Below are 24,465 nucleotides of genomic sequence, written 5' to 3'. Positions count from 1 at the left end.
GTGTGACAAAAAAAACTTTTATTGAAGGCACTTGTTTCAAAACAAAGTTACAATGCTTCACAAAAGGAACATCAAGCCAGGACACATAAGGTCACCACATTCTATACAAAAACAAAGATAGAAAAAATCCCTTTAAGTACATCTGAATGAATTTGAAATTACTGAAAGATATGCTCTGGCACTCAATACACTTCACACTTGACCAGCAAATCATTGATTATATGGATGCAGAATAAAGTCACAATTCACCCACACCACCTACTCCAACTCCACATTATAATTGTCTTATATGTTGCAAGAGAAAGGGAAAGCACTAAATAGTTGATTATACATTTTGTTCATCCTTAAAGCTGATCGACTAATCATATTTGAGTCCTTCTTTGTTTGCTGGACAGATAGCAAGTTATCTGCTCATACTTAGTCAAAGTCTAAATCTAAATCTTTCGAAATGTCAGCTATGTGTCAACTATAGCAGGGTTTTGGTCTACTTCGCAAATTATCTCTTGTCCCTCAGAATAATTGCCAGATCACCATGATTAGGTTCTCCTCTTTGATTGTCATTTGGAACCTTTGGAACAATTGGACGCTCATCATCAGAAAATCCTACTTCATCTTCCAAACATATGACGTCTTCACCTCCTACCTGATCCAAATTCATCAATGCCTGACAACCTGGTGATTGAGATCATTCTTTTGGTAATTCCTGGTATTCAACGACATCACTATCAAGCTTTTCTGCCAGCATGTTGTAATCTTCTACCTGACCATTCATTTCAGTGTCATTTTCTTGGATATCTGAGCATGTTGGGGGAACTGGGGAGTCAAGCTTTGATGTCGGACTGCATTCTTTCTCCTCATCAATTGCTAAGTGCATGTCGGGTTCCATCGCCACGTTTTGTGCTATGTTAAACTCTAAGATAGTCTTCTCTGGGCAACTACCACTAATGTCTTCCACAGTGTGCTGATATTGTTCTAACGTTGACATGTCATTGAGGGACCCCTTCACTTCTTCAATGCTTTCATCAGCTGTTATTGGAGCTGATTCTAACATGCAATCACTGTCACAATCTTCTATTTGACCATCTGAGATAGTATTCAACTGAGCCACATTTTGCAGTGATGTTGCCTTTGCATTTACCTCATCCAAATACTCTATTGCATGACCTTTGCACATATCTTCTAAACACTTGTCTTCTAAACTTTGATCCAACTGCAATTCAGGCATTGCATTCTCCTCACTGTCACTGGCCTCCTGGGAATCCTTTTCGGTATCTGTGTCTATCTGGTTTAAGGGAGTCGCAATGATTGCTTTGTCTTCAATGTTTACCCCCTCATCTGTGTAAAGAACAGGTTCCTGATTTTCATTTGTTGTAAGAGCTGAAGCTTGGATTTCGTTAATATCCTCAACAATTTGTCTGCTCTTCGGGTCATTCTCAAATCCTTCTGATTCATCATCTGCACATTCAATGCAAACAGACTCCTCTGCCAATATAGCTGAGTACTCAGAACAGGCTATGGAATCCTTTGAATTTGGAGGGATGCAAGCCTTACTCTGCACTTTCTCAAGTATGAGCTCATTAGCTTTACTAGTTGCTACATGTTCATCAGCTTCTTGATACTGTAATATTTCTTGGTACTTTACAGGCAAACCCAATTCATCTTCTGGAGTAAGCAATACTGCGCTATCTGCCATGTCAGCCAAATCCAAGGAACCTTCTATTAGGGATAATTCTGCAACAATAGATGCATCTTCTGAGAGAGTCTGATAGGGTATTAAGAGCTCTGGTTCTAACGTTGACATGTCATTGAGGGACCCCTTCACTTCTTCAATGCTTTCATCAGCTGTTATTGGAGCTGATTCTAACATGCAATCACTGTCACAATCTTCTATTTGACCATCTGAGATAGTATTCAACTGAGCCACATTTTGCAGTGATGTTGCCTTTGCATTTACCTCATCCAAATACTCTATTGCATGACCTTTGCACATATCTTCTAAACACTTGTCTTCTAAACTTTGATCCAACTGCAATTCAGGCATTGCATTCTCCTCACTGTCACTGGCCTCCTGGGAATCCTTTTCGGTATCTGTGTCTATCTGGTTTAAGGGAGTCGCAATGATTGCTTTGTCTTCAATGTTTACCCCCTCATCTGTGTAAAGAACAGGTTCCTGATTTTCATTTGTTGTAAGAGCTGAAGCTTGGATTTCGTTAATATCCTCAACAATTTGTCTGCTCTTCGGGTCATTCTCAAATCCTTCTGATTCATCATCTGCACATTCAATGCAAACAGACTCCTCTGCCAATATAGCTGAGTACTCAGAACAGGCTATGGAATCCTTTGAATTTGGAGGGATGCAAGCCTTACTCTGCACTTTCTCAAGTATGAGCTCATTAGCTTTACTAGTTGCTACATGTTCATCAGCTTCTTGATACTGTAATATTTCTTGGTACTTTACAGGCAAACCCAATTCATCTTCTGGAGTAAGCAATACTGCGCTATCTGCCATGTCAGCCAAATCCAAGGAACCTTCTATTGGGGATAATTCTGCAACAATAGATGCATCTTCTGAGAGAGTCTGATAGGGTATTAAGAGCTCTGGTTCTTCTTTGGGGATCCCCATCAACTCTTCTTCGGTAATTGGACTTTGTACAATTGTTAAATTATCATATGGCTCCTCAGGTATTTGGTTTATCTGTTGGTTGGACACAGTTTCATTTAGTGGGGAACCATGATCAGCATTATTCTCCTGGAGTATTACGTCTGAAAGGGATTCCTGAATGTTTTCTTTAAACTGTCCAGACACAGCAATGACAGATGTGGGTGTGAAATGCCGAGGTGACTCTATTACCACAAGACTCACATCATCAGCTTTCAGCGTTTCACGCTCGGATATAGACAATCCTTTCAATTCGAATGAGTCTTCGAGGGGTTCACAGATTTCCGTATTGGAATCAACAGGGTTATCGAGTGGTATTTCTTTCTTTAAATTTGTATCCGAAGACTCAAAAGTTTTCACAGATTCTTCCGTATCCACTGGCCTTTCAGTGAGCTGAGAGGCCAGAATGAGATTTTGGGAAGAAATTACTGTTATTGGTACTAAATGGCTAATGTCGGCTGGACAAACTTCAGCCTCTGCAATCTGCAACTCCCCAGCCCAAAAATTCCCTTCCCCTGACTGCTTAGCACAAGACACAACTTCCCGGCATGACTCCAACATTATCTGTCCTGTATTCCCAACCAAATCAACCCCTACATTATTTTTAACAATAACTTGCCCCGCTGTACTATTGGTATGTTCTGGCAGAATGCCATTTACACCGACCTTGGCTGCTTTGCTTAATGCCCCCTGAGGGGGAGCAGCCTCTTTTACCAAGTTGCCACCTCCTGGCAAAGTACCCTGAGATGACACTGGGTTAGATCCCTGTGTCTCACCTGAACAAACTTGAGTCTCTACAAGCATATCAGAACCTGGTGCAATCAGATTCAAGCTTGGACTGCCTGGCATCAGAATTGTAGGGCTGACTAATTCACCTCTGGGTAAAGTACCCTGAGCTGACACTGGGCTCAACCCTTGTGCCCCACTTGAACTGAGCTTAGTCTCTACAAATGTATAGGCCCCACCAGCCCCTGGTGCCATCATATTCCAGTTTGGATTGCCCTGCATCAGAATTGTAGGGCTGACTAATTCACCTCTGGGTAAAGTACCCTGAGCTGACACAGGGCTAAACCCTTGTGCCCCACTTGAACTGTTCTTAGCCTCTACAAATGTATAGGCCCCACCAGCTCCTGGTGCCATCATATTCCAGCTTGGACTTCCAGGGCTCCCTGGTAGTCCAAACACCGTGGGGCTGACTGCACTTGATGTGACAACTGAAGAGCCTGCAGAGCCTTTGACATCATTCATCACCATTCCAGTGAGTGGGTTCTGAGATCCATTGACTACAAATACACTCTGTGCCCCAATGGACCCTGTAGAGGACCCAGCAAATAGCATATTCTGAAGCTGGGGTTGGCCCACAGGAATGTATTGCATAGGCTGCATCATAGGCATGGTCGCATAGAATATAGGTTGCTGCTGGTACATAACCATCTGACCGGGAGGGGGAAGGGTGGCAGACTGAATGTTTTTAACGTTGGTGACTTGAGAGCTAGAGCTAGTTGAGGGCGAGTGCTTTAGGGACTGCCGGGAAGTATTTAAGGTGCTACTAGATGATTTGGAAATATTAACATTACTGGTGGAGGACATTTTGTTTACTGTAGTCATTTTTACATCAATGGTCTTGTTCCCATGCTCGATTTTTGGCTTTACAATAGGGGTCTCAATGGTGCGATTAACCGTTTGTTTGAAAACATGTTGAACTTTGGATGCAGGTGGCTCAGGCATTTTAGGAATGCAGATCTCAGACAGGGTCTTGAATTTTGCTCCAAGGTCATCAAGGAATTGCAGGTCATTGTCAGATTCCACAAGGCTGCTCACGGACCCGGCAGGGGTGCCCAGGCCCTCATAGTCAAATACCAACAGACTGTCCTTCATTGGGAGGGCACATTGCGCTTTCTGTAATGGAACAAAAGGAAAATATGGTGAGGTTAATCCTGCTTTCATTGTATCTCTCTCTGTGCTGAGCTCTATTATGTAGCAATAAAACATTTGCCTCTTTTTTTATATAACAATATTAGAATAACAATTGTTAGTACCTGGGAGTAGTAGTCATCAAGGAAAATGTCAGGAAGGGCTATTTCCTCATACATGTCTGAGGCATGCATTTGTGACCTTGTCATTGTGTTTCTGCTGAATGATGCACTGGCATATCGAAGGTCGAATGGATCACTTGAGGTACCAAAAGCATTGTCCACGTCCATCAAACTCTGGTTGGTATTGTGATTTCTTGATTCATTGTGATTTCTTGATTCATTGTGATTTCTTGATTCATTGTAATTTGTTTCATAAGATGCCATTATTGTTGAGGATACCATATTGAAGTCTTTTGTCTGTATGGCCCCTTTAGTATTTTGTGACCCCATTATTATTGGGATACTCTGAAGGGGAACCTCCTGTAGATATCAAAACAGACCGGTATCAGTAGATAGATAGTTCAAAAGTAAATCAGAACAGGGAAACAATTTATTCTCAAAAATCTCAGAATTCTCTTTTTTCATTTTATTTTTGTGTTTTGCGTTAAGGCTGAGGCCCAGCGTTCACCATTGAACTGTGGATGTTCACAATGTTAAAACAGAATGATAACGATTGGGTGCCTGGTAACCTAACAATGTCAAACCCATTCTAAAGATTAATTTAAGGTGTATATTATTAATAAAATTAAAAGTATTATTATGCTGCCATATACATTTGTTATCAATTAACAGGAAAATAGATACTATAGATACAATGAATTCAAAATTGTATCTTCCTTCTGTGGAATTGTCTGGAATTGCGAGCTATCATAGATCAACTAGTGTAAACTATGTTTATGTATTTACAATCATTTACCTGTGGGTGAGATGTGAAACTCTTTTCTACATAGGCTAAGGTTCAGGTTAACCTGGTTTTGCTCTGGGTAGAAACCGGGTTACCACACTTCTGTGTTTACAAGTCATAAATTGACTTGTAGTTGAAATGAGTTGTATGTATTTACAGTATTCCTTGGCTGCGATGCACAATCAATGTAAATGCTCACCTTGTCATCGCCTTTTCCCTCTGTATGGTATGATATGAGGTGCTCTTTTGCGTCAAATGGTAGGTCGGCAAATTGTTCTGGGAAGATATAGTTTGCGCCACCACACTGGCAGAACAGGAGCAATAAAGGAATGACTGCAAAGAAGACAATTAATTTAGTTAATGTTCCAGCAATGTACTTAACTTTAGTTATCTCCAGCTATAATGACTTATTTTTCTAAAGAGACTAACTCTAATAAATATCAATGTTTTTAATGTCTAATAAATATTTATAAATTTAACTTATGTGGTTTCGTATCGAGATAATCATTTAAGGGAATCTCTGTCTGTCTGTCTGTCGGTCTGTCTCTCTCTCTCTCTCTCTCTCTCTCTCTCTCTCTTTCTGTCTCTCTCTAATGTTCGCTTGAATTGTGAACAAAATATTCCCTCCCTACAGCACACCATTGTTATTCATCGATAGGGTCGATGTTTGATGTTAAAACAGGCCGCAAATCTATTTTTCTGTGTATTGAAAATTTGAAAGTTATTCTCCCGTGATAAATAGGACAAATGCACTTGGTTCACTCACACAGAAGCAGGCACATCACAGAAAGAAGTAGTCCGAGCGCTGGGCCACCGAGCTGTGTGGAGGTGGTCTGGTCACTTATTCCTGCTATTTTTGGCTCACACCGCTGTGATGGTCCACATGTGCAGACCTCCAGCTCAAATTCCTCATTGTCAGGGCAGGATAGGCCCTGCTCATCTGCTACCTCCACCTCTATCTTGTAGACCCCGGGCCAAAGCCACTCGCGGGAGTGAAGCGCTGCGGTGGTCTCTGGAGAGAAGGAGAGAACCGACATGAACGGTTCAGTAAAGAGCACAGAGAGGGCATCTTACCGCTTGCGGAAATATCGATACCAAGATTAACATAGCAATAAGCTATTTTTAACACTAGTTTGTTTAAAAGGCCCTTGTTTCAATTATCCTTGTGCCTAGATATAGTTCACCTTCTCTCTCCAACTTAAAGGTGTTACGTTAGTAAACATTTGCATTGCCACTGTAACCTCAAATTCTGAAACAGAGGCAATTGCCAATCTCCTGACCTTTTCATTTTGTATATTCTTTGTCTGGCAAGTTATCTGGCTTTTTTGCAGTAATGTCCTCTTCCCCTATGGAAGCTAATCCTTAGCTATCCACGATGGTCACTTCCCTCACATTTGTTTTAGTAAGGTTAACATCCGACCCCAAATCCTTTGCTCTTACAATGTGGTTAACATTTTTTTCAAAGAATCCTCCTCATTGTCTACGTGAAGATACTTAGTAAATGGTCCCAGTGTGTCCTCCCATGATCATGCACTATTAAATACTTTGCCGTCAAGAAGGGTCCTACAATACATTATGATTCATAATTACTCAAGGATGACTAAAGCTGTACTGTGCACATTGGATATCACAACCAGAACATTTTGTCTGGTAGTCAAACATTTTAGCCAGTGCCTCTAAAGTATCCTTCCCCCTGAAATAAGAACACATATGATCTATTTGTGCTTATTTACGTCATGTCTTTTAAAATGTCCATACATGCTGTGTATTGACATAGCATGTCAGAGACTATTTAAACATGTTTTGGCCTAGGCCTATGTGATGTTTAACCGATCTAGAAACATTGTCAATGTGAGACAGCCACGCAATCAACTAGTCTAATCTATTAGCCTGATTTGCCGCGATCAACCAGTAACATACTGAGATCTGTGCGCACATGTTTTAGTGCCAACCCCATGCTGGGTTTCAGCTATAGGTCTGTTTCTGAGTCAAATTATTTAATTTACTAATCATATTCAACCATAAGTTGAATATCCCACCATCAGCGTCTGACTTTATGGAAATGACACAAATATGGTTTTGTAGTATAACATGCAGGGGAAGGGAGTTTTTCTTTGCTTTTCGGAGGGACAAGGTTGTGTCATAAAATGTGGCATGTAAAGCCCTTTGAGACCGCAACTGTGGTTAAAGTGGCATTCTCTTGGAAGATCCTCGAGATTGGCATTTTAAGGACGAATACAATTTACTTGACTTGACTTGAACAAACTTTCCAAAATGTACAAAAAACGTTCCTCAGCTCTCTTCAATTCACTCGTGTACTTACCGTTGATTATTTCAATGTCCCAATCGCCACGTGTTCCTTCAGGGACAATTATAAAGCTCAGTGGAGCCCCATTGGGCTTCACATCTTCATCAAAGCCGGTGATGTATACCGTCTTTTCATCAGAGCACACAGAATCTTTTCTGGTGGTCAGGGTAGGGCAGTGGTCATTTGAATCTACCACATTAATGGCTATCGTTCCGGTTGATGTCTTAGATGGGTTGTCTGTAGAATCACAGTTGCTATAGTTAATAGTTATTATTCATTGCTATTAATATGACATACCACAATTTTACCCAATTGATTTTACGTGATTTTATTGAACGCTAAAATAAAGAGTTGTCTATATATATTTTAGGTTGCAGGAAATGTTCACCCATTTACTGCAACTATTACAAATCTTGGTATTTGATACTTATGATAGTGATACGAGAAATATCATAAAATTGGTTTAACCTAGCAAATCTCAATATGAATGAGATGGAAAACACGTTACCTTGGGTCATGCAGAGTATCTTGGCAACGTAGCTTCCATTGACTATAAACTTTGACTCTCTGTCTGGGACTTTGTTGAGTCTGATCTCAGCAGTTTCTTCATCGATTGACACCCAATTGTCAGGATCATAGATTTTGGCATATCTAAAGGGAAGAGTTTTACAGTTGAGTAATATATGACATATATTTATTATACCCTGTCTAACTGTCTCTCTGTCTTTAGATTTTCTATAGAATCGTTCATCTGAGTTCACACTTGGCGGGTGTGTGGCTGAGGACTCAAGAAAGAGCATTGTCGAGTGTGACATTTGATGAGCAGTTCTTGAGAAAGCTGACAGCAGCAATACAGGAAGCCATGCAACAGGCCCGTTCCGAACAGGCATGTTTTGAACAGGCAGATTTTGAATGGGGCATGGCAATAGTAAATAATGTATGTTATGTTTGGTACCACTGCCCAAATGCTATGATCCAGGTTTCTTGGTTTGAGTAAAATAGTAAAATAGTGTTAAGTTTTTTCATTACTTCAGTTACTGTAGTTATATACATCTTACAAAAATAAAAAATCGGAGTAAATAAATTGGGAAAATTATGTGCGATGACTGGTAGATTAATAAATTGGTTAAAGGAAGTTGCATATATGAACTTGAATTACCTGACATTTTCAGCATTTTTCCCTGTGTCTGGATCAGTAGCAGCGAATGATACAAGCACTCCGTCCTCTGGCATAAAATCGGGGTCCTCTGACACAGGAACCGGCTTTGTGCTGGGTTTGAAAATTGGAGTCTCAGGCATATTGTTGACGGAGATCTTAACTGGATAGCTCTTTGGTTTTCTTTTTTTGGGCCTAGGTTTTCTAGGTTTGAGCCCTAACTCAACTCCAAGCCCTGGTCCTGGTCCTGGTCCTAGTCCTACTCCAAGCCCTGGTCCTGGTCCTGGGCCTAGTCCTACTCCAAGCCCTGGTCCTGGTCCTGGTCCCAATTTTGGCTTGAGCCCTGCATCCACTCCAATATCTACTCCTATATCCACACCCAAATCCAAATCCAAGTCCAAATCCAAATCCAAGTCCAAATCCAAATCCAAATCCAAATCCAAATCTGTACCCAAACCCACTCCGGCCCCGGCCCCACCCCCGGCCCCACCCCCGGCCCCACCCCCGGCCCCACCCCCGGCCCCACCCCCGGCACCACCCCCGGCACCTGCCCCAGCACCAGCACCAGCAGGTCCACCAGCCCCAATCTCCACTGGCACGTCCATTCCTACGGCATGCAGGCCACTGATGAAAGGGCTCACATTCGAAATATTCAATCCCAGCTCCAGCTTCTGGAGTTCTTCAAAGTCCACAGCCTGTACAATAAAGAGGCATAAGAGACAAGCCAATTGAAAAGAGTGTATAAAAACGAGGCAAAATCTACAAGTTAACAAGCACTCATACACTAACTAGCAATGTGTTGAAACTTAAACTGATTAGATTAGAATTGCTGTATAGTTTGGAATACCTTTATCAGTTTAAGGACACCCTCGTTAGTTGCGTTATCTGTTTCAATTGAGAAGAGGCCATCTTCGTTTCCCTTGATGATATCAAAAACAGCCAGCCAGTTGTCTGAGCCCTCCAAATCTTTATCTTTGGCTTTGATTCTCATCACAACAACATCTTTAACATTTTCGTCCACTGTTCCATCATACTGTGGACAGAAATACGTTGTATAGTTACGACATGCCAGTCCTTTGCGATTACTTAAAGTGCAGATCAGCTGCCTCAGGGATTTGTGAGGATGTGTATGTGTGTGTGTATGTGTATGCATTATTTATTTATTATTTATTTAGATATATTTATGAATATATATATATATGTATATGTATATACTGTATGTAGTATATATGTGTGTATATGTATGTATACATGTGTATATGTATTTATAATATAATGCATATATCTGTGCCTCTGACCTCCTCTTGCTCCAATTCAGGCACATTGTCATTGATATCCAACACCTTGATTGTTACGTCTCCAGTCCCTTTAAGCCCACCTTCAGCCCCGCCCATATCAGTTGCCTCTATAGTGAGTGTATAGAAGTCAATCGTCTGGCAGGGGAAGAGGCAGAAGATTAATTATACCAAAATATCTACATCTCAGCAATCATCTCAAAATACCTGTTCCATCAAAGACCAAATAGTTGATTCTGTAGTTGCTGTGCACGAGAGATTAAAGATTAAAAGTGTGTTATTATAGTAGCCTACTAGAAACTATCGAACATGCTCCTGGCAAAATATTCCTTGGATACATCTGTAGGCAATGCTGATTGATAGTGGTAACAATAATGTTAGCAGTAAAACCACCTCTGATATATTGTAGAAATATGTATAAGAATCTCCCAAAACCCCTCCCTCTCACGCCACAGAGTCATCAGAGCTACGCTAGTTCACCTCTCACAGCTGCGCTGCAGTTAGAGGGGACAGAAGACTGTTATTGAGTTTTTTAATTCTGTCAATCAAACTGGGAGGGGCTCAATCTTACACATTGTGACTTGAAATAGAGCCCATGATTGCAGCAAAAAATGGCATGGTTTTTGACAGCATCGTCAGACTGATACATCTGCCACTTACCTCTCTGTCCAATGTAGGCTCTTTGACATATAATTTGCCTGTATGCCTGTCTAAAGTGAACATATCCCCATGGGGTCTGGGTTCTTGTTTTATTATTCTATAGGCCATTTTAGCATTTTCAGTTCCATCTTCGTCAGCATCTTCACCTTTGATTTGCATGATAAACGTTCCTACAATGAATGGAGGGATGTGTTTGTCAATTCTATTATCTGCAGGATACTTTTCAAGTATATATAGAGATTCCATTTTTTTGTCATAAGTGAAAGTTCAGCTAGCTTTCTTAATAATGAATGATTAAAGTAGAGTTCAGCTGTACCTTTTCTGCTGGATTCTGTGGTGTTGCCTTTATGCAAACTTATAGTTGGTGGATTGTCGTTCACATCCTCAACAAGGACCTTCAGTGGGATGTGATCTTCGGCCTTGCTCCCGTTTCTGTACTTGGCTATTCCCAAAAGCTGTAAAATGGCACGTTTTTTAAATTATACAATGTAAGAGATTAGAAATATGTTGATCCGAGGCTAGTTTCTCACGGATTAATTGATTTAAGCATTGATTGAGTTTCTGTTTGGTTCTTTCTGGCAAAAACTCTTTTACTTTTAAAACTAAGTTCCAGTCTGGTTATTTGCCTTGAATCAGATTTCAATGATTATTCATATATTTTTTAATAATCACAATGATATACTTTTCTGAAATTCAGGCTCAGTCTTGTGGTTGATTGACCCACGTTGAACTTACATTGTAGCACACCCTTTCCTCTCGGTCCAAGATACCAGTGATGCGTACAAAGCCGGTTTTTGCATCTATAGTGAACAGGTTATAGGGTGGCTTGTCAGCTCCTTCTCCAGTAAGAGAGTATTCCACTGTGTCTCTTACGTCCATGTCTGAGCGGATCTGGTTGGGGGGGTGTACAGGGAATTAAGTCATATTGCTGAAAAAGTAAGTGATCTAAAGTCAGTGGGGAGTATCAGCCAAAGCTGAGCATGTCCATGGTATTTACCTTGGCAATATATTCTCTCTCAGTGTAGTCCTTTCTTTCCATAAGCCTAGCAGGAGGAAGGATCCACTCCCTCTTCCTCCTTCTTTTTGAGCTTTTTGCCTCTGCATCAGTTACTAGAATCTGGAAGATATTAATACAACACTTCAGAATTACAATAGTAGCTTACAATGTTTGCTCAAATGCAACACAAACCATGGAACTTCTGTTCTAACACTTGTTGTGCTCCTTCTTCATTCATTCCTCAGCTTCTAGACTGACTAGACTGCGTCTAGTTCTCTGACGGCTCTAGTATTACCACAACGAGACTCGTAGTGGGGGCTATCTCGGCCATGGTTGAGAAGGAATTGGGAACCGCAAGGAGAAAGGTATTGTTGCCCGCTGCCCGCCGCCAAGGCACCACCACCGTGGGTCTCCACCGCCGTGGGTCTCCACCGCCGTGCCTCGGCGGCGGCCAGCAAGCAGCGGGCAGCGGGCAGCGGGAGACAATTATGGGCAACAATCCCTTTCTCCTCCATTTCGCAGTTCAGTCTATAGGGCCTACTTAAGATTGACATGAAAGTGGAAGAACCAGAGACGTTGGAGAACTTGATGCAGTCGTTTGAGATTCATAATAGCATCCGGAGGCGCACACAGCTTTTGGCCGTGATAATATATATTATATTAGATATCTATATAAAATATGATATTATTCAGAGGCTGAAAGGCACAGAATTATGGACTATCTTCCTTGAACCGACAGTGAATCAAGCATAGAGACGAAGAAAAACTACCCAGGCAATATTCTGCCTCGGGGTTTTAGACTTTGACAGGTGCTGGACATTTTAGAACACAGTGTACAATTTTCCCAAACATTCGTGAAGCTTTGTAGTGACACTGCAAAAGTTCAATTTAACCTGTACAGGCCAATGATTTATAATAAAGACATATAATAAACACAGGAAAAAGACTTGTTCGGATTGTTTTACTGCAATGTCGTGGGTTTATTTGTACTCCTAAAAATTCAGGAGTTAAATTTAGTTTTTTTTTGTGGATTGAGATAAGCTTGATAAAGACAACTCGTATGCAAAGGTTATTAGCTGACTAATGGGAATTCATCAGTGGGGTTAAACCTACCCTTTAATGTGCGACTAGAATTCTGTGACATTATAATATGTAAATCTATGGTTAAACTAGTTATTTGGTTGCTTACTGAGTTTTTAATTACCTTATATACAGAAAATATATATTGTTGATATGAGCTGCAACTCCTTTTTTTGTAGGGTAAAATGTTTATTAATATAAATAAACTAGGATAGACCAAGTCAAACATTCATTCATTATAACATAGTGCTATAATAAACCATCCACCAATAAACAATTTCACTAAAAAGCATACATATCATATATTAGAAAACTTAAAAAAACCCTTTTCTTGGACATTTTTTAAGGGGTGTGTGTGTGTGTGTGTGTGTGTGTGTGTGTGTGTGTGACAAACATTATTTGAAATGCGTCCAATGTGTTAACAAATTTACTATTTATTTTACTAAAATGCTACATTTTATTTATACAGGCTTAACCACAACTGAAGCAGAATCAGGTAAATGTTCAAGTTCTATTTTCAATGCAGACAAAAATTCATGTTCTGTTATCTAGTGTAATTGGCAATTTTTATGAAATAAACAATTATAACTTTTGTCTGTTCATACAGACAATGTTTTTAATTAAATCACAGACACATTTACTAGTACTACATTTTCTTAATACCATAAAATCATGATCATTGACACTCTGTATGTAACTCTAACACCATGCAATCCCTAATCCTTACCATTATCCTTTAACACCATTGACAATACACAACAATTTACGGTCACGGTCTGCATTCCATGTTAAGAGGTATAAGTCTGTGTGTGTGTATGTGCTTGTTGTGTGCTTTTGTGTGTGTACTTACCACGGCTAGGAATAACAGAAGAAGCAAGCCAAACACCCTCGCCATCGTCCTGTGCAGAACACCTTAACATCCACCACTCCAGACCTTCTCTCCGCTGCTTTTGGGTGCAGCGGCTCTGCAAAATCCTGTTTTTGTGTTCTGGGGAATGGGTGACCAATAGCACGAAGCACGGAGTCTAAAGCCTTAAATAAATGTCACCTTAAGTTAAGACACACATATGTCAACCTTGGCCTCCCCCTGGAGAGGCTAACCACTCCACACGTACAGCCCCCTAAGGTATTCACCCACCCCGGTTCAATCCCCACCCTTCCCACCACTCCCTTCATCGTTCCATGGAACACCCCTGCATGCTTCGAGAAGGTGTGTCTGTGATGTCTGATGCAGGTGCAACGTGATGCCCTCGGGCTGTGACACTTTGGCAGGTTTGGCTCTTTTGATCATCTGCATCATTCAGAATGATATGCCAACAACAACAAACTGGAGTGCTTATAAAGAAGTGTGTGCAAATCATTGTTTAGAAATAAATTCTATGTTTTATAAATCTTTTACCATTTATGCTTATTTTCATGCAGGCTGTCAGACTGTTGCCCTGCAGCCTGACCTATACACAGAGAGTGAATGAAGTTTAGATTATTTCATACTTTTGTATAATATTTACAACGTGCTGTGGGAAAGGGAAACCCTGGAGGAACCCAATGTATGCCGTGGGAACACGTCTCACTCAGCTCATAAAACCACTACCTAGGATAGTGGATGTCTGTATTTACAGAAGGCAGGTCTTCTTTTCTTAACTCAAACAAGCGTTCAACTTCAAGCTCCAACAAGTTGTGCATACTTACACAGGTTACACAGTTTACTGCAGAGGACAAAAACACGTTTATCAGCTATAGGTCAAATGCATACCTCTCGGTTCAATCTGTTTTTTAAAGCAGTGGTTCTCAACCTTTTTGAGTCGCGACCCCCAATTTAACATGCACTGCTGTCCGCGACCCCCCCCCCCCACCACACACACACACACACACACACACACACACACACACACACACACACACACACACACACACACACACACACAGACTATGGCTGTCAAACTTGTTAAAAAATGACGTTCGAATATTCCCTCTGAAAAAAAACATATATTCGAATACTATTCGAATATCTATATTTGCGCATTATGTCAATGACGCGCATTACGTCAATAACAGGACAAACTACAACGAGACATAACTACTTATATAGGTAGTTTATTTAAGTTTAAACATAGTTGACAACATATTACCAACACAAAAATAAGTAGGCTAAATTAACTAATGGCCAAGACCGCAGACCTCGCGCTCGCTCGCTCTTTTTCTCTCGCTCTCTCTCGCTCCCCCTCACTCTCTCTGCGCATACTGGTTTAAATAAAGAACAACAATAAACAAATGATGAGTGCTGATCAAGAGTTTTCTGCAAGCAATTTAAGGTCCCGAGTCTTGTCTATTGTCTTGTAGTGTTCTGGTCGCCCACGCGCAAAGCAGACAGCCGCGCCGCGGCTGCCGCGGGTGTGTGTTTTTCCACATTAGAATATTAATTTTCACCTTCGAATGTCTATTTTTCAAAACTATTAGAATATATATTCGAATTTAGAATATTCGTTGACAGCCCTAGTGTCTGTATGTGTGAATGAGAAGGGCAGACATGAGACTAGTGGACAGGTTCGTTGTTGTTGTTTTGGTGGCCGACAGTAACTGGTTTTGAGTAATAAAATGCCTGTTTGAGCCCAACCGCTCGTCGTCCTTCTAACGTCCGGTCGGACGCTACATTCATTTTGATAAAAATTAAATAAATAAATAATAAATAAATAAAATTATATTTTTCCAAAATGATTTGGCGACCTCCAGAAATCATCTCGCGACCCCAATTGGGGTCGGGACCCCAAGGTTGAGAATGGCTGCAAAATATATTTTTAAACCTGCGTTTACAATAGGCCTACAAACAGTGTACATTTCCTCTGCTAGTTCCCCAGCTCGTACAAAGCTTTTAACTCACGCAAAAGAGACATGTCACCAGACTCATTTGTAACATTGTGTTGGTTTCAGCAAAGAATAGAATAGACATAGACGTAGCGAGGCAATAGGTATTAGTATGAATATATTTCTAAAATAATTCTCTTCTCAACATTAAAAGTCATATCCAACAACAAAATGTTACTATTCTTGTTTTATTTAGTTTAGTTGTACAGAATAGCAGTAAGAATATTAATCCTAAATTGATTTTGTTATTTAGGCCTATTATAATTCACTGTATGATCATACACAGTCCACCATAAGAAAGTGCTATTACAAAAGAATGCATTTCAAGTTAAAACAGGACAAGCTTCCCTGCGGCAGCTCGGTCGCTTTACCTTACTCATCCATAAAATGTCTTCTTAACATAACAGCAGTAATGGGAGGCAGGGGCGTCGCACCAAATTCTGGGCCCAGAAGTTTCATCTTCTGTGTTTAAACGTTTGTGCTCACCTTTCTTAGAAAATAAGTTAGTCAGAACCTAACTTCCTCAATTTTGTCTTCCTTCCCTGTCTTTCTTCACCTTTCTCTTCTGAGAGCCAGACTTCAATTTATTTAACTGTGGCTGTGACATATTGCCGCATGACATTTAGTTATGTTATTAATTATGTTATTTTGAACAACAATCAAAAAATACTTTAAAAAAAAAAATATATATATATTTTTTTTTTCATGTGCCCCCCCCCCCCCTTACACCCGCAGTCCGTCGGTCCTGATGGGAGGAGTATGTTTGATTACATAAAATATTGGACCTATCAGAGTTCGCTCTGGAGAAAGTTGTTTAGAAATGTTACCTTTCAGGCATACCCAAAGTGGTGTTGTAGTACCCCCTGGGTCTGAGAAAATGAATTGCAACGGAACCTTAGTCGTAACATTTTAATGTGATTAATGTTAATGATGTAAATACACATATGTCAAGTACACCTAATACACCACATACAATAATACTGAATGTATTTTCAAAAATATTAAATATAAATCAAATACTGCCTTTACAATTCAAAATCGTCATTGTATTATTTTCTATGCAATAAAATATCCTAATGGCTATATCATAGGGGTTTGGACCAAAATATCTGCCGAAAGAAGCCGTCCGCCCAGCCTCTGATAGCCTACTTCAAGTAGACCTTGAACAAATTTTCCTTTAGATGACAGCAACGCACATAGCTATGGTCTCATTATCTCATCTTATCCACCAAGTTCACTGTGTAACAGCAAATGAAATGTAGGCCCTTGAATTAGATGTCTTGTGAAAATGAGCATGATTATTTTGCTTACACATATAATGTACCCCAAAACACAACAAATTAAATCCTTCAAAATACTTTCATGATGTTAATAAGCAGAAACTTTTACCCTAAGCCATTGTAAGTTGTAGTCAAACCCACTGTAAATTACATTTTTTATTCATAACAAATTATTACAAATTAAGTTTTCAGTCGTAATCAACTAATGTATATATTTGAGAATTAAATTCAAATGATTGCTGCTTAATTTTGGTATGTGAAGTTTTATTTAAACAATCAACACCATTTACAGCTTTCATTTGAAGCTCTATAAAGGTGTCTCAAACTGCTATCAAACATGACTAGCGCAATTTTTTTCTGTTACTGATCATTGATGTGTGCTGACGACGGCCGTGGTCGTGAAGGAGTATGGACTCAGGAGCAGAGCCAAAGTGTAGTGGAGATGACCTTCCCCATGGGCCTCAAACACCACCTAAACACAGAGAAACAAAGACAGCCCCATACTTGTCAATTAGGGACCTGATCTAGCAAGTGACTTTTGGCCTGCTGTTCTAAGAACTATTTTCCCATTCTCTAAGTCACTCGCATCAGAATGGTTCGATTATCTGTGCAGATATTATATGGTAGGCTATTATCAATAATAGAAAATGCGCGGATCATTTTTTTTCTTGTGTGCTCGTGCCGCCCCCCCGTAATGCCGCCCCGGGCGGCTGCCCGCTTCACCCGCTAAATCCGCCACTGGCAACATGTGTCCACTCGCCATCTGTGCCTTTCTTTGACAACTTGAGTACCACAGAGGCCGCTGGAATGCCTTTGACTGCATCCAGAATCTTCACCATGAGAGGGCACTTGGTATCTGACTCTCCATGCTTATCCTGATGCACCAAACAAAACAACTCATACTGTACCTTTGGAAAGCATTTACACCCGTTTACTTATCTTTATATTTTTTTTTTTACTAAACATAACATAATTGCATTATCGATTGACAAACCATTGATGAAGAATTTGTTTAAGCACACAATTCTTTTGTGCATGTTCTCAAACTGGGACACAATGTACTATTTAGTGGTACGCAGAACATTTTAGGAACCGTTCAAACTTTCAATTTTGGAAAGCCATTTATTAATGTAATTGTAAAGATCGTTAAAACTGATTGAAGCGTTTATTATTGAGATTATTTGTATTGGATGCGTCATGTGATGTGCAGTGACAAGCAAAAGCCTTCAGGCTGGTGCTAGCCTCAAAATGAGTTCCTCAGCAATAAGCGAAACCACACAAACGGTGAGTCACAGTCACTACTCTCTTGATAAAGGTTAAGGACTCTGTGATACCAGGGTTTCATTACATTTCATTTATGTTAAGCCAACCTTTTTACTTGTTGCCCTGATCTAAATGTATTGTCCTGAAGAAGATACATGATACTAAAGAGGAATAAAGATATATGCTCAAAAGAACTGACATCTACATCTTAACATTAACATTTTCAAATGTATAGACTGCCTATATTATATGATGTTGCACTCATTAAAAGATGCAACACTGCTATATTTTTAATGTTGGTATGTCAACACCATCTGCATGTTTGTGTCTAACAATGGGCTATGAATCCAAAACACTTCATATTTAGCTTGAGAGTGGATCAGGTCGACATTGAGATATATACACACCATCAGATGTTATTAGATTATACGTTTGACATGGTTTATATGTATTTATATTTTGTTTTAATTTTGCACCAAGTTATTTAGCCCACTGTGATGACAGACTTTGTTTGAATCATGTTGGAAAATGGCTGAAATACAAAATGGTAAGAAATTAAACAAAAATAAACATGTTATTCGGCACAAAGCATATATATTATAATAATAAAAAATAATAGTAAATATTGTTTTATTATGATAATAAACCCTTTTTTCTAACAAAAAAGACTCACTCTTACCACAGGGGCTGTGTCACAGGGAAGGGCAATAGAGGCTAGAAGCAGCCAGAGCAGTGGCCTCATCATCTCACAGCTACTGAAGTCAACAGATGGAAAACACACATACGCTCCCACACCACCACGCTTTCTATCCAGGTACCCATTCTCAACCCCCGCCTACCCGGTTACCCAGTAACTATGTAGAAATCAGTGAGAAATACCCTACCCAGCAGATACCCACACAGGGTTTACACAGACCATATAGTGGGTTCATCATTGCTTAACATATAACATTAGCACATTATATTGGATACTTAAACTAACACAAAGAAAAGCACCTAAGCATATAAATGCAGTCTATAGCTAAAACCAGTGTCTGAAATTCGGCCAAAATAGGCGCTAGACCACAGGGCTAGTAACTTTCAAAAGTTACTAGCCCTGGTGTAAAGTTACTAGCAGGGGTGATAGTAGAAAAAAAATCCTGAGCCTGAACTTTTTTTCCTTGGGAGGTAAGCAGTAAGCCAAGATATATGCCCTGATCAACATAATTGTCAAGCGGGATCCAGGGGTATGCTCCCCTGGAGGAAATTTTTGATAAATAGTCCCTTAAATGATAGATTCTGTTCAGTAATCCATCCCTGCTTTTAACTAGTCACTTACCTGCATACGCATACTGAGACTACAGATACTACAGCCATACCAAGAAAGGTCAGTAGGTGGCAATTATAATACTCCAAAGTAAACTAGGAATTGATTAGTAGCCTAACCATTGACTAAAGGGCATGAACAAGGTGACATTTTTTTCTGCAAAATATGCACCATTTATTTTAAATACATTTTGAAACAGTTACAGTGCAACACAAACGTATATAATACTACAACCCTAAAGTTGTTTATTCAAATCAATTTGCTATTAAGAGAATACTATTTAATAGAAAACTAAAAATATATAGCTTACTAAAGATAAGATATTATAAGATAGCTCACATGCTGCCTCGAGACAGACAGATGCGTAAGGGCGGGTTTATCCTCCGCTAATTTCTTACACAAAGTGACGAGTCGATGAGCGATTGTAAACGACAGATCAAACTCGGCAATGAAGGAGCACAAGCAAATTTTTATCATATTAAACATATTAAACCAGTGATGTTCGAATGTCATTTGTCTGCACAATACATGATAGGTTCCTTTTGTTGTTTATTTCAGACTCAAAGGAGGACTTCTGCTCCCATTGTGGCCTAAAGGTGCCTCTGTCACTGCAAAAAGAAACACAGACAATTACTTGGGTAAGTGTCATAAATGTGAGAAGAAGTAATTCACCATTTCAGATGGTTTCATGCACATTGCCTTGGGTTGACTCCAGACATGATTCCGGCTGAAAATGCAGAATGGTGGTGTGACATATGCTGCTTGCTTGCTTGTGATTAAATGCGTCCTGATAGCATGATAGATGTTGTTTTCTGAAAAAAGCCTCACCTGTAGTAGTTAGAGCATTGCAAATATGATCTACTACAGCAAACAGAATGGGGAAAAGTAATTTTAGTGATTTTTTCATGACTAAATTCATACTGAAACGTGTATTTTGCAGACGGTCCCTAACGTGGACCACGGCGAATGACGGTAGGTTGACAATGTGGAGACGCTGTTTTCTGGTAAAACTTGAAAACGTGAGGATAGTTGACAGTAATCTTATAGTAGAAAAGTATGATGATGATGCTATAATCTACACTCTTTAATTACGCGGACACTGCCGTGGTCTCCGATTAAAAGCACATAAAACCGAATGTCAAGCCAATATCCAATAACGAACCAACTTTACCGCGGTTGAGGACCGCGAGGGTCGGATATCTGTTATGGCTGTTGCCCCCAGCAAACGTGAGGTGTGCTGAATTGCTCGGACAGCTGCTTGATGCCTAGGGACGAATTCGTGCCGTGGCAGCACTTTTTTCCCGCAAGTTCCATGCATTCTCCTTGCGCACAAAGTGCAGAAGTAGGCCTATGCTCCTGGTTGCCGGAGTTTTTGACACCAGCTCATCCACACCTGTCCGTTGTGACTTTAAACCCGAGATTGCATTGTAAGAAAAAAATAAGCTTTGTTCCACGCTGTAAAGCAACGCAATAAACATAAGAGCTGTGTACAATTAGTGGTAACGTTATCGTCACTGACTGAATGCGTCATCTTATGCGAACCAAAACAACCTTAAAATAAACGTAATATTGCTCTTTGGACTTACTTTGTAATCGGGGCCTTGTGTTGTTATCTTTGGGAGGGGAGACGCTGCGGGGACGCTTCAGAAATATGCCGAATATCCATTTTATAGGCTATATCGCAAACCGCATAAACGTTTCTCGAGCCATTGATCAATAGAGACAACCTGCCGCTGCCTGACAGCCGGCGCCACAGGCAGTGATTGGTCACACAGACACGCACCTTAATGCAGCGCAAAAATAAAAGATAAAAAAGATAAAGATAATTGCCTAGGTACAACACATGGAATGTTGCCACTTTAAAAATTACACCAAATGTATTTAGGAAGACGTTAAGGCATGTGTTACACCTTTCCTGTTCTCTGGCTCTCAGACAGTGACGGACTGGGATTAAAAAACGGCCCTGGCATTTTCACCCAGCGGCCCACACGGGGGCGCACGCACGCGCGTGCACGTGCCCGCTACTACACAGATATAACTTCACACGCACGGAAATAACACGCACTTTTATAGCCCCATTGGTGATGAACTCTATAATATGCATAAAGACTGCACCAAAAACATGGATATATCAATGCAGAAGAAAATTTATCCTGTGACAATCGTGTCCTTAGGCGATTCTTGATTAATTTAAGAGTGGAAAAACTCCGTTCGCATGCCACTTGACTAGGCTACATGACAGTGTTAGTAGGAATTTATATGCCAATTGTTGTAGGCACAGGTGAAGAGGTTTAACTGCTGGAGAAGGAAATTGCAACAGATTACACAATGCAGGTAGCACATTTCTTGCTCACCAGGTTTATTTCTGTAGTAGCCTATCTTCCTCTATCTCCGCGGCCTCATCAAATTCCGACGCTCTGACGTCTCTCTGTGTACTCGTTTAGAGGAGACTTTCATTGTCAGCCAACAGTAATCTCCTTCTCTCCTTCTGTCGCTGAATTCCTCAATTCATAGTTTAAGCTCAGCAGACTCTTCCAACAACCCCCTAACACGCAGACGCGATCTGATTCGGTTTTGAAATTCCCAGAAGTCATTGCTTCATATAACTTTTGTAAACCAATAATAAAATACAGGCAGATTTGTTGTATTTCAATTTCAAACAATGCACTTTTTAAACATCTGATTGAATAAGGCTCATATCTGGTATAAATACTGATCAGTTTCTAAGTATGTGGTATGGCTAGGGATTTAGAGATAAATTGGTGACTTGAAGCCGTTTAACACTATTAATGCTTGATAGTGGGCCGAGAGATAGTGTGGGACCACGCGAACCCGACAAGCATGCCGCTCTGTGATTGGCCGGCCCAAACGGCCCACGAGAGGCCGCGGCCCCTCTGGCATCTGCCTGAATGCCAGACCGTCCAGTCCGTCACTGACAACAGTACACGTCTGCTCCAAAACATAACCGGACTCGTGTAGTTCCTCCCTAGACTGACTCTCGCTCACTCGCTCGTTCACTCATTCGTTGACTCGTTCGCTGACGTCACTCACACACGCAGACATTCTCGCGCACACACATACGCTACTCTCGTAACACATGTAAACATGTAAAAAACAACAACCAATTTACAGGTGCGTAAACGCCACTCAGAGGTGCGTAAACGCTATTTACAAAATTCCAGAGGTGGGTAAAAGGTGCGTTTAGCCACCACTACAGCCCTGGATATGACTGGCCAAAACCCAAGACTAGCCCCTACCCTATTTCTGATTGGCTTAAAGAGCAACTTGCAGGTTTAATTTATATCCTACTCAATGCATGATATTGTCTGAAAAGGTCTTCTAAAAACGTAAACGTAGAAATTACTATGTTACACAAAACGTAAAATATATAATTTGATGAAAATGCGCCAATTTTTAAGCTATCGTTGAACCCCCTAGCAACAAGTCCTATGACGTAGGCAGAGGCACTCCCCTTCGCGCGCCACTCTCACTGGGTTTCGACGTAGTACGAGAGCGGTAGCAAGAGACAGATTGAGTTTGCGATTGAGTTTAGTCATGGTGAATTATTGTGTTTGTGCAGGATGCACGAATTCCTGCCTGACAGAACATCGTGTCCATCATTTTCCGTCAAGGAAAAGCAAGGCTTTTCGTTTGTGGATGCGTTTTGTGGAGGTGAAGAGAGCAGACTTCACGGCAGCGTCTGTCACTGTACACTCTGTGATTTGTAGCGCTCATTTCACTCCGGAGAGGAGGAAAGGAGATTTGTTGGAGTCTCAGATGGGATTTCGGAGTAAGGATCATGTGAGGCTGATCGCTGATGCTGTTCCCGCTGTTCACTTGATGGTTTCAAGTTCAAAGCCAAAGGATCCACTTGAAACTGGCGCGGGCGGGACTGGAGGACCAAGTGCCACCACTGCTAGTGCTAGTGTGACCATGTGTCTGACGCTCCGCTGCTCGTTGAATTACTCCACAAAGACTGGTTGAAGCACTCTTTTTTACTGCAAAATGGGAAATAATAATGACCAGTCTGTTCCGCTCGAACACGACGAAAGTTTGATGAGACTGATCCATTTACATTTTGTGATCGTATAGTGGTATTTTTCTCAACAAAAAGCACATAACAATATTACAGTACAACATAAGACATACCTGCAAAATGGGAAATAATAATGACCAGTCTGTTCCGCTCGAACTACAAAAGAGGAGCCCCACATTAGTGTGCACAGGTCACGTACACCTCGTGCTCAAGAACTCCACACATCACGCAATTCTCATTACAAACCAATAATACAAAAGGATTTGACAAACATTAAGTTCAACAAACATGAAAAAATCAAATGCTGATAAAGTTCAACCATCCTATGCGTAATTTATAATTTATAACTTGATTTATATACAAGCGGACAGACGACGACTTACCACGACGAAAGTTTGATGAGACTGAGCAATTTACATATTGCCCAGCATTACCACAAACTTCCGCCGTGGTCTTTCAAAATAAAATATAAAAAATCCCATGTTTGACAGGAATTTAACATAAAACTGTAAAAACAATAAAACAGTTGTTATTTACACTGTTACACTAGCAGAAATGCTTTGCACCGAAAGCTGTCTCTTAGCCGAGTAAGTCTTACTTTTACCTCTTTTAACTGCTGTTTTGTGATTTCCTAATGTGTTATTAAGTGTATTAATGGCGGAATAGAGAAGTGATTTGAGCATTGGGCAATCCTCCAGCTAGTTAGCAACATAGGCCCACAACACATTTGGCTATTGCATTAG

General features: G+C 40.5%; 2 protein-coding genes across 3 annotated transcripts; both read right to left on the bottom strand.

Annotated features, from left to right (window-relative positions):
* Positions 1 to 48: 48 nt before the first annotated feature.
* LOC311352972 (uncharacterized protein) lies at positions 49 to 14,322 on the bottom strand. Of its 2 annotated transcripts, none has more exons than XM_084472813.1 (14): positions 13,826 to 14,322; positions 11,896 to 12,015; positions 11,634 to 11,789; positions 11,215 to 11,353; positions 10,899 to 11,068; positions 10,242 to 10,376; positions 9,791 to 9,976; positions 8,947 to 9,638; positions 8,296 to 8,438; positions 7,803 to 8,024; positions 6,246 to 6,491; positions 5,679 to 5,812; positions 4,699 to 5,055; positions 49 to 4,558 (listed from the first exon to the last, which is right to left on the bottom strand). In XM_084472813.1, the coding sequence occupies exons 1-14, from the start codon at positions 13,868 to 13,870 to the stop codon at positions 686 to 688; spliced, it is 6,618 nt and encodes a 2,205-aa protein (XP_084328939.1). In that variant the 5' UTR covers positions 13,871 to 14,322; the 3' UTR covers positions 49 to 685. The 2 variants fall into 2 exon arrangements, with proteins under 2 accessions (XP_084328939.1, XP_084328940.1); XM_084472814.1 differs by lacking the exon at positions 13,826 to 14,322 and adding an exon at positions 12,191 to 12,384.
* Positions 14,323 to 16,777: 2,455 nt separating this feature from the next.
* LOC311353652 (transthyretin-like) lies at positions 16,778 to 19,710 on the bottom strand (the record flags this gene model as incomplete). Its single annotated transcript, XM_084473550.1, has 5 exons — positions 16,778 to 17,589; positions 17,700 to 17,722; positions 17,857 to 17,992; positions 19,060 to 19,215; positions 19,699 to 19,710. 5 exons carry the CDS (start codon positions 19,708 to 19,710, stop codon positions 17,485 to 17,487), a joined length of 432 nt encoding a protein of 143 aa, XP_084329676.1. The 3' UTR covers positions 16,778 to 17,484.
* Positions 19,711 to 24,465: the final 4,755 nt, after the last annotated feature.

The sequence above is a fragment of the Micromesistius poutassou genome, assembly GCF_964030765.1.
Source record: "Micromesistius poutassou genome assembly, chromosome: 9".
Lineage (NCBI taxonomy): Eukaryota > Metazoa > Chordata > Actinopteri > Gadiformes > Gadidae > Micromesistius > Micromesistius poutassou.
The sequence above is the reverse complement of the archived record's forward strand: the minus strand, read 5'-3'. Positions and strand labels throughout refer to the sequence as shown.

What these genes read in the sequence shown, in the direction of transcription:
- LOC311352972 (XM_084472813.1), bottom strand. Translation starts at nt 13,870, where the DNA reads ATGGCGAGGGTGTTTGGCTTGCTTCTTCTGTTATTCCTAGCCGTG. An exon ending in AGGAAAGGGTGTGCTACAAT is followed by an intron (nt 11,354 to 11,633) that starts GTAAGTTCAACG and finishes GCCATTTTACAG; the next exon opens with CTTTTGGGAATAGCCAAGTA. An exon ending in TGTGATGTGCCTGCTTCTGT is followed by an intron (nt 5,813 to 6,245) that starts GTGAGTGAACCA and finishes TCTTCTTTGCAG; the next exon opens with TCATTCCTTTATTGCTCCTG.